The 10823-nt window shown below is 37.9% G+C and overlaps 1 protein-coding gene across 2 annotated transcripts; it reads left to right on the forward strand.

Annotated features, from left to right (window-relative positions):
• Positions 1-1340: 1340 nt before the first annotated feature.
• Positions 1341-10249, forward strand: LOC123879072 (ras-related protein RHN1). 2 transcript variants are annotated; one of them, XM_045926580.1, is made up of 6 exons: positions 1341-1541; positions 7101-7228; positions 8590-8732; positions 9198-9342; positions 9571-9688; positions 10103-10249. In XM_045926580.1, exons 1-6 carry the CDS (start codon positions 1499-1501, stop codon positions 10204-10206), a joined length of 681 nt encoding a protein of 226 aa, XP_045782536.1. In that variant the 5' UTR covers positions 1341-1498; the 3' UTR covers positions 10207-10249. The 2 variants fall into 2 exon arrangements, with proteins under 2 accessions (XP_045782536.1, XP_045782537.1); XM_045926581.1 differs by lacking the exons at positions 1341-1541; positions 7101-7228 and adding an exon at positions 7394-7752.
• Positions 10250-10823: the final 574 nt, after the last annotated feature.

The following is a 10823-nucleotide window of genomic DNA, read 5'->3' on the forward strand; positions in this document are numbered from 1 at the left end:
ACGGTATGACAATGGTGTCAAAATTGACGTCATAAAAATATATCGAAAAATTCGATACCAACCGCTCCATGTAATTCCTTCACAATTTAATCTGTATAATGTTTTCGATTTGGAACTTGACGTCTTGTGGCTGGATGTTTTTACATTCGCAATTTTGTTTCTAATAGCTCATCACGCGAAAACCAACCCTATTACCAAGATATAGAGTTTATAATAAGCGAATTTAAGAGTTTGCAAATCAGTTTTCTCAAATATTGTAATGGCGTCCCGAATCCCAGCCAAAGCGGATGAAAATCGGCCATTTGGATTACTTTCCCGCCTTGTTCGTATTGATTTGATGGTAACCTATCGTTTGTAAAAATTATATTACAATTTTGATACTTATTGTATTATTTTTATTAAAAAAAAAGCTATCCGAGTGAAAAATCAAGAGTAAATCACAGTCTACACACTAATATTATAAAGGCGAAAGTTTGTGTGTATGTATGTGTGTGTATGTTTGGTACTCCTTCACGCAAAAACTACTGAACGGATTTCGCTGAAAAGAATGGAGATAGATTATACCCTGGATTAGCACAGGCTACTTTTTATCCCGAAAAATCAAAGAGTTCCCACGGGATTTTTAAAAAACCTGTATCCACGCGAACGAAGTCGCGGGCATCAGCTATATTTTATAAATGCATTGATAATAATAAAATGCATGAAGACTTAACGATGATATTGAATGGTAAGTTAATATAATTTCTAGGTACATCTTTGTCATTTTGTATTTAATTGTTATAATGACCTGATTATCGATTTAATTGTAATAAAATATTGATAGCCGCTTTATGGATTCACATAAACTTATTAATGGCTCTTATGTGGGGAACATAACTATGGTTTATGGCAACATTTAATAGTGATTGACGTTTAATGATCGCCATGTTTGATCGTCTTTTGAGAGGGGTGTAAAAGAGGATGAGAACGTGAGCTATAAAGTTGGAAATATAGCCCTAATACCGCAAAGTAATCCTTAAAATTAGCTTAGTTCTTTAATTTTTTATTTTACTTTTGTCATCATTAAAATATTTTAAACTGTCTTTAAAATTAAGTTATTTTTTTTTCTAAAGCGCCGCCATCTACTTACAGTAGTATAAATTTTTATGAAACAACTTCAAGCGAGCATCGTAGTATCTTACCAGTATCAGAGATGGCGCTAGTTTCAAATGTCATCATATTTCATGAAACGACAAACCATAGACCATAGACCTTCCATAGACATAAGATAAACCAACTAATTTAAAATGTGTTCGATTTGATAGAAATCACACTAGATCACCAAAGCTTTTGAAATCCGCTGGCTTACTTCAGAAATGTTTTTGTATTGTTGTGAATGGACGTCAAAATAATTTTTAAAAAATATTTTTCGTTAAAAAATTAACTAAAACTCGAGAAAACAATGTAAACTTTTACTGTTGAATATTTGTTGTTGTAGTGTAGTGTGAATGTTTTTAAAATGAAAGTTGTTGAGGCAAAAATAGTTGTGTTGGGTTCACAAGGTAAGAATTATTTGAATAATCTCAGTTCGATATTTTGTGTATGTATGAGTAGGTAATTAGAATTACTAGTTTTGTGTTATGAAATCATCATACAATACGAGGAAACGAAATTGAAAGTTATATCATAACTTTACATATACTTAAACCAAATATATTTGATCAATTATATTTTCGATAGGTATTTCATAATTTTTTCAAAGTAAATAATTATAGCTGGGTACTTAAAAATCATTTTAATGAAAAGTGGAACGTCTTCACCTAATAGCTGTTAAATTAACCACAATATGAAATATGAACCAGTTATTTGAAGTAGATACTTAATAAGAACCAATAAATTATATCAATAGAACCACTTGACATTAACAAACTACCTTATGCCCTCAACTTCAGCCGCGCGGACTACATAAACTTCGAACCCCTATTTTACCCCCTTAGGGATGGAATTTTCAAAAATATTTTCTTTTTTATTATCTACATCATAATAGCTAACTGCTTGCCAAATTTTAGCCGGATCCACCCAGTTGTTTGAGCTGTATGTTAATAAATCAGCTAGTCAGTCACCTTTTCCTTTTATTTATTTAGATAACAATGTCTATTGGCGAAATTACTTAATTATGTATCAATTGATTTCACATAAGATATTTAGATAGATTATTATACATTATATTAAAGATAGATTTATTTAGATTAGATATTTAGATATTATTATTTATTATTACCTAATTTAGGCTGTTAATCACAAAGATTTAAAAAACGGAGGAAATTTCTTATTATTTGTAGGTATTTGTAATTTATCCAGCAATTGTAGAACTTTTCTTGCTTATCTGTCTTTTCACTACTGCTTTATTTCAAGTTTTTTTAGTAGGAGTAAAATCCTCTCACCAGACCAGAGATTTAGAAATTTAACTTCTGTTTTAAACTTTATTTTTTACTTTATAAATTTAAAAATTATAAACTTCTGCCCGGAATCAAACCTGATACCTCCCATTAATAAGACCACAGCACTTAACACTGCACCAGAGAGTTCTTCGAGAAGGATATCCCTATTTTACTACAATAAATGATGAGATAAAGTAGTATTTTATTTTTAGAATAGGATAACATTGATTTAACAAACACAGAAAAAATAAATGGAAACATAACAAGTGTAAATTAAAAATTTATAACACCCCCGACAAGTGAAGGTTACAATAACGAGAAAAGACCGAAAAGACCTGATAACTTTCAAACGGCTGAACCGATTTTCTTGGACTATTCTGCGGCCTACGATCCAAAGTATCCGAGCACTATCCGAGTTTTCCAAAACATCCTTTTCAAATAAATAATTATGTATCTAGGCAACGTCCATCTTGACAGCTTGACATTTGCCAATTGACATAATATTATGAACCTAACGGTTATCTAACCTACTTTTCTACAAGAAAACTAGAAAAGAGCTGATAACTTTTAAACGGCTGAACCAATTTTTTTAGATTATAGCTAAGAACACTCTCGTACAAGCCACATTTCAAACAAAAAAAACCCAAATTAAAATTGGTTCATTCGTTTAGGCGTTACGATGCCAAAGACAGATATACAGATACATAGATACACAGACACACAGATACACACGTCAAACTTATAACACCCCTCTTTTTGGGTCAAAGGTTAAAAATAATAAGATAATAATGGATGTAGACACTATGTTACTGAACAGTATACTTTTGAGCCATCAAATTGCTTATAATACACATATTATATAACTGAAAAGGTAAAATGGTTGTAGAACCCCAGACCAACTGATTAAAAGGACAACCTCTTAATCACTAAGATACCAAAGCTTTAAGAATCTCCTTAGACCTTGACAAGTCATAATTAAATTTTAATCATTAAGTATGAAATAAATATACAAAACATACTATATTTACTGGGTCATGCTCGGCCGCTCACTATGTTGAAACACTACACCGTTCTATATGCTCTAATTCACGCTTGTACATACAATACAAGCTATTGTTACAAGTATTTCCTGCATTTTTAGGGCTCCTTAATAAAATAAAGAAGCCTTATAGGTTGAGACTGTCTATCCGTCAGTATGTTACAGCCATTTTTTAAATGAACTACTAGTATAAGAGCTGTAAGGTTAAATGCAGGATAAATTTAAAACTATCACACTATCACACTAATATTATAAAGGCGAAAGTTTGTATGTGTGTGTGTGTGTATGTTTGTTACTCCTTCACGCAAAAACTACTGGACGGATTGGGCTGAAATTTAGAATGGAGATAGATTATACCCTGGATTAGCACATAGGCTACTTTTTATCCCGGAAAATCAAAGAGTTCCCACGGGATTTTTAAAAAACTACATCCACGCGAACGAAGTCGCGGGCATCAGCTAGTAATATTATAAAGGCGAAAGTTTGTATGTGTGTTTGTTTGTTTGTTACTTCTTCACGCAAAAACTACTGGACGGATTGGGCTGAAATTTAGAATGGAGATAGATTATACCCTGGATTAGCACATAGGCTACTTTTTATCCCGGAAAATCAAAGAGTTCCCACGGGATTTTTAAAAAACTACATCCACGCGAACGAAGTCGCGGGCATCAGCTAGTAATATTATAAAGGCGAAAGTTTGTATGTGTGTTTGTTTGTTTGTTACTTCTTCACGCAAAAACTACTGGACGGATTGGGCTGAAATTTAGAATGGAGATAGATTATACCCTGGATTAGCACATAGGCTACTTTTTATCCCGGAAGACCAAAGAGTTCCCACGGGATTTTTAAAAAACTTACATCCACGCGAACGAAGTCGCGGGCATCAGCTAGTTATGCATAAAAATAAATAAAAATCTGTTCTAGAATGGTAAATCCTTTCATATTTAAACCTTTGAAAATTTAAACACATTTTTTTTAAATTATGTAACCACAAACCCTATAGGTTTTCTTGACAGACACGACGGACGGACGGACAGACAGACAACAAAGTGATCCTATAAGAGTTCCGTTTTTAACCCCGACCCAAAAAGAGGAGTGTTTTAAGTTTGACGTGTGTATCTGTGTATCTGTCTGTGGCATCGTAGCTCCTAAACTAATGAACCGATTTTAATTTAGTTTTTTTGTTTGAAAGGTGGCTTGATCGAGAGTGTTCTTAGCTATAATCCAAGAAAATCGGTTCAGCTGTTTGAAAGTTATCGGCTCTTTTCTAGTTACTGTAACCTTCACTTGTCGGGGGTGTTATAAATTTTTAATTTACACTTGTTCCTTTTGAGGTACGGAATCCTAATAAAAGGATCATAAATCTCTATTTATCAATAAAATGCCTTAACGCTATATTTTTATCACAAATGTCAGTAGTCAGTACAACACAGTTTAAAGATAAGCTTTAATACCTATTCGTAATGTTTTATTGTGATGTATCACATCACAATTGATACAGCTGGTTGATAAGATGATTGATTATGATGACAGATGATTTATTAGGGTTCCCTACCTCAAAAGGAACCCTTAAGGTGCCCACGCACTCGAACTGAACTGCGCGTCGCGGCAGCGCCCCGCACGATATTCTCTCCAGCCGCGACGCGCGTACGTCACTGCCGCGCGGCGCGGCTGGGGAGAATATCGTGCGGGGCGCTGCCGCGACGCGCAGTTCAGCTGCAGTTCAGTTCGAGTGCGTGGGCACCTTTATAAGATCACTTTGTTGTCTGTCTGTCGTGTCTGTCAAGAAAACCTATAGGGTACTTGCCGTTGACCTAGAATCATGAGTCAGGTAGGTAGGTCTTATAGTACAAGTAAAGGGAAAAATCTGAAAACTGTGAATTAGTGGTTACATCACAATGAAGTGGAGTCCCGTGCCGCCAAGCGATTTAGCGTTCCGGTACGATGCCGTGTAGAAACCAAAGGGGTTTAATGAACACTGCCATACCTCCTTCCAGGTTAGCCCGCTTCCATCTTAGACTGCATCATCACTTACCACCAGGTGAGATTGCAGTGAAAGGCTAACTTGTATCTGAATAAAAAAAAGCTTAGTTCTAGCAGACTCTTCTCAATAGAATCTGCTTGCCGAGCCAGGTAAGATTGCAGTCAAGGCGTAACTTGTATCGTATAGTATTAAGATCAAAGTCAAAGTCAAAATCATTTATTCAAAATAGGTACAATTGTACTCTTTTTGATGGTCGAAATTGTTTTTGTACGATATAGTGGTGATAATTAATTACGAAACTTAAAACTAAAGCTATGAGGGTTCCAAGCGCGCCCAAGTCTGAGAAGAGCGTATCTTGAAACTAACCCAAATTCACAATAAAGTTTTTTTTAAGAATATTAGCCATGCTAATCATGACTAATACTCCCCTTTCCCCTCCAATTAAGCGTAAAGCTTGTGCCAGGAGTGGGTACGACAATAGTGCAACGGGTGGGGTTTGAACCGCCGACCTTTCGGAAGTCAGTCCGCTCCTCAACCGTCGAGCTATCGTGGCTTTATTTGAATCTAAATAAAAAAGAGCTTCTTAGTTCTAGCCGACTCTTCTCAGTAGATTTGCTTTCCGAGCCGGTGGTAGTCCTGATATAAGATAAGTTACACAAGTTGTCTTACATAAAATAAACGCATTTCATTCAAAAAAAAACTTGACAATTATAGACATACGTTTAAAACCAGTTAACTAAGTTATTTTCAAGGTTATATAGCTACTAAATCGTAATTATTTATAGTTACGCCTATTCGATCTAGCGTAAAATCTATCTATACATATAATAAAATTGTAGAAACGTGGTGTCTGTACAATGGAAATATATAAAAAAAAGTAGCAGGGGTTGTTATTATATCGATGCCGAACCCGAAATTGTAATTAATTTTTTTTTGTCTGTTTGTCTGTGTGTTTGTGCACTCTAATATCAGAAACGGCTTATTCGATTTAGATACGGTTTTCACTAATATATTGTAGTAAGCTTCACTTAACATTTAGAGTTTATTTCATGTCAATCGGTTCATAAATAAAAAAGTTATGTCAATTTAAAGAATCACGGCGAACATTTTTAACGTACATGCTGCCCGAAAAGTCACTATTCCACGCGAACGAAGTCGCGTGCACAGCTAGTTAAATCATAAAGACCAATAGTTCTAAATAACTAGGTAGGTATAATCTATTTTCCTTGGCTTAAAAAGTAAACTAATTGTAGATTTTTTATTTGGAGAAATGTGTAAGCGACATAAGTCCTACCCACTCAACCCACCACCAGCCTATTACTGAACACGGGTCTCCTCTCGGAATGAGAAGCTCCTAAGCGACGATTTGTCCGGCGCTTTAGACCTTCTGGGGTTTGTAGGGTTCCGTATCCCAAAAGGAAAAACGGAACCCTTATAGGATCACTTTGTTGTCTGTCTGTCTGTCTGTCCGTCCGTCCGTCCGTCGTGTCTGTCAAGAAAACCTATAGGGTATTTCCCGTTGACCTAGAATCATGAAAGGCAGATAGATAGGTCTTATAGCACAAGTGCAGGAATAAATCCGAAAACGATGGTACGGAACCCTTCGTGTACCCGACTCGCACTTGACCGAATTTTTAATCCGATCATTTTTTTCCAGGCGTAGGTAAAACCAGCCTGGTGGTGCGGTACATAGGGAAGATGTTCTCCAAACACATCTCGCCCACCATCGGAGCTTCCTTCTTCACCTGCAACATTAACCTGGACGACGCCAGGATCAAACTCCAGGTGGGTATAGCTACACCAGCCTGGTGGTGCGGTACATAGGGAAGATGTTCTCCAAACACATCTCGCCCACCATCGGGGCTTCCTTCTTCACCTGCAACATTAACCTGGACGACGCCAGGATCAAACTCCAGGTGGGTATAGCTACACCAGCCTAGTGGTGCGGTACATAGGGAAGATGTTCTCCAAACACATCTCGCCCACCATCGGGGCTTCCTTCTTCACCTGCAACATTAACCTGGACGACGCCAGGATCAAACTCCAGGTGGGTATAGCTACACCAGCCTGGTGGTGCGGTACATAGGGAAGATGTTCTCCAAACACATCTCGCCCACCATCGGGGCTTCCTTCTTCACCTGCAACATTAACCTGGACGACGCCAGGATCAAACTCCAGGTGGGTATAGCTACACCAGCCTGGTGGTGCGGTACATAGGGAAGATGTTCTCCAAACACATCTCGCCCACCATCGGGGCTTCCTTCTTCACCTGCAACATTAACCTGGACGACGCCAGGATCAAACTCCAGGTGGGTCTAACTGTCTTAAATTCCTCAGTGGTTGAAGAACAAAGTCTTGGAACAGTGTGTGTTACCAGTCATGACAAATGGATCCAGGACATGGTCTCATAAGAAAGCTCAGAGTCACTTAGCGGGCGATAGAGAGAGGTATGCTTGGAGCTCAGTTACTCTGGTTCTTCTACGGATCTCCTCATTTTTAATTTAATCAGGTAGAGAAACGCCAATGTCTCCCTCCATCACCCGCTGAGACTCTGAGCTTTCTTATAAGGCCCATCAATCATCAATCAATTAATTAACCTGTTTGCGTCCACTGGTGACTAATAGGCCTTGCCAAGAACGCGCCACCACACACGATCCTCCGCTTTCCTCATCCACCCACTCCCGCTACCTTTTCAAGGTCGTCAATCCAGCGGGTTGAAGGTCGTCCCACACTGCGCTTGCTGATACGCGGTCTCCACTACGCACGTCTGCCCTAGCGGCCATTGGTTCTGTGACAGTGATAGCCTACCCACTGGCCACTTCAGCTGATTGTTGAGCTGTGTCGGCCCCTTTGGTTCTTAAGACTACGAATATCCTGGTTACTGATTTTGAATTAAGAAGATTTTCAGGTATAAGTTAGCCCTTGACTGCAACCTCACCTGGTGGTAACTGGTAAGTGATGCTGCAGTCTAAGATGAAAGCGGGCTAACCTGGCAGTTTACATTAAACCCATACTTCTTTGGTTTCTACATGCCATCGTACTGGAACGCTAAATATCTTGGCGGCACGGCTTTGCCGGTAGGGTGGTAGCTAGCCTTCCACCAGACCAGACCAGAAATTTAATTTGATATTATCGTTGTTTTGAAGGTATGGGACACGGCGGGCCAAGAGCGCTTCAGATCAATGGCGCCCATGTACTACAGAAACGCGAATGCTGCTCTACTAGTATACGATATCACCAGCGCAAACAGTTTTGCGTCCATCAAAGGCTGGGTCAAGGAGTTGCAGAGGTAAGATCATCATCATAGCCCAAAAAAAGGAGTGTAATGGCTTAGGGTTCATGTATGTATGCAATAATATTATGTATGTTTTTTTACCATACATTGTACCATTTACAAAATGCATGAATAGATTTTAATGTATCGTTAGAATCTTACGTCATCCCAAGAGTCACTTTCTATAAAAAATTTGAAAAAAGGTCAATATGGCAGGGCAGTCGTGTTTTCTAATTTTTTTGATCATAATAAGACTTCAGTCTTAAGAACGTCAGTCTGTAGACATCCACTACTGAAAGGCCTTTTCCAAAGAGCTCCACAACACTCAATCTTCAGCCTTCCTTATCCAGCCACTAACCCGGCACCTTTAAAACCATGTCGTCTGTACAATGTCCATCGTGCTGAAGTTCGGGGCACACTGCACTCACATGTTACGCGATGTCGCATGAGGTTTTTCAAAAAAAAATGTTTTTTTTTCAGTAACGTCCCAGAACCAATGGTCCTGTCCCTGGTTGGCAACAAATCAGATCTCGAGGAATGTCGCGCGGTGACTCAAAGCGAGGCTACGCAGTACGCCGCGTCGATAGGCGCCGCGTACTGTGAGACGTCAGCTTTACATGACCAGGTAACTTCATAAGCGTCTTTCCTTTGATACCTATAACATGCCCCCGCCCTTGAAGGATTTGTTTTAGTAAGAAGTTAAGCATTCTATAACTCTAAAGGCATATTCACACCAATTGCGTACACGTGACACGTGCGTAGTGACACGCGTAAACCTCTAACACACCGGCATATATAACCTCTAACATATACAGCAATTTTCATGGTTCTAAAAACATATTTTTATCTTCAGGGCATAGACCAAGTATTTTTAAACACAGCGACAGAACTACTGAAAATGTCGTCTTCAAGCCTCGTGTCGTCTCTGCGGTCGTACGACTCGACGGACGGAGAGGAAAGATTGCCGATAGGTAAATACTTGTCACATTAGAACAAAATCTAATCATCTAACTCCATGCAATTTAGACCCCTAGGCTCTAGAGGTCTAGAATTCATTATTAAAGAATTGCCCCATAAACTACCACTATACAAAACATCACATCATTTTTTTACTACATTACATTACTACACCCACACACACACACACACACACATACTATTCTATATTTTCTAGTTTATTCTTAAAATATTTTTCATTATAATTTTAAGTAATCTCTTGTGGCCTTATGTAAAACCTATGTTAAGATTATAATAATAATTTTGTGAACGCTGTTGATTACAATTAAATAAATAAAATACAGTCCAAGACTTTATGAGGTTAAGTTGTACCAACTGTTAAAATGTGTTTAAATAAAATATTGTTAGTTTAAAAAATGATGTTCCAGGCACACCAACAGAGGAGCAAGCGACGCACACCGGCAAGGTGGAGCTGCCGGCCTGGAGCGACGGCGTCAAGCACGGCGAGATGCAGAAGACCATGTGTTGCTAGCGACGAAATATACTAAAACGAGTGTTGCTAGCGAGAAAATACTTAAAACTGTGTTGCTAACCAGAAAATACTAAGACATACGTTATTAGTGTCAAAAGAAAGTTGTTAGTGAAAAAGTAACGCCAGCGAGAGAACTATAAAAACGTGTGTTGCTAGCGCGAAAATATCTAAAAGCATGTGTCGGTAGCGAGAAAACTAACGTGTGTTGCTAGCCAGGAAATACTAAAAACGTGTGTTGCTAGCAAGAAAATATTAAAAACTTGTGTTGCTAGCAAGAAAATATTTAAAATGTGTGTTGCTAGCAAGAAAATATTAAAAACTTGTGTTGCTAGCAAGAAAATATTAAAAACTTGTGTTGCTAGCAAGAAAATATTTAAAATGTGTGTTGCTAGCAAGAAAATAATAAGACATACGTTGTTAGTAACATAAATGCGGATTTTTCCTTTCGTAGCAGATGTTTACGTCATAATAGACTATACTATAGTGCGTTTCATCGAATAGTACCTATGGCGTTATGTTGGCTCCCCTGTCTGTCCAAGTCATTGGCACCATATTTGCATAAGAAGACGCAGATTTTATTTATTTTCATTTGATTTTCCTGAATGAATGAAATGAAA

The sequence above is a fragment of the Maniola jurtina genome, chromosome 27, assembly GCF_905333055.1.
Source record: "Maniola jurtina chromosome 27, ilManJurt1.1, whole genome shotgun sequence".
Lineage (NCBI taxonomy): Eukaryota > Metazoa > Arthropoda > Insecta > Lepidoptera > Nymphalidae > Maniola > Maniola jurtina.

Coding starts and splice junctions, on each gene's coding strand:
- LOC123879072 (XM_045926580.1), top strand. CDS start 1,499: ATGAAAGTTGTTGAGGCAAAAATAGTTGTGTTGGGTTCACAAG. Junction 1,542..7,100: donor AGTTGTGTTGGGTTCACAAG/GTAAGAATTATT, acceptor ATTTTTTTCCAG/GCGTAGGTAAAACCAGCCTG. Junction 9,689..10,102: donor AGAGGAAAGATTGCCGATAG/GTAAATACTTGT, acceptor ATGATGTTCCAG/GCACACCAACAGAGGAGCAA.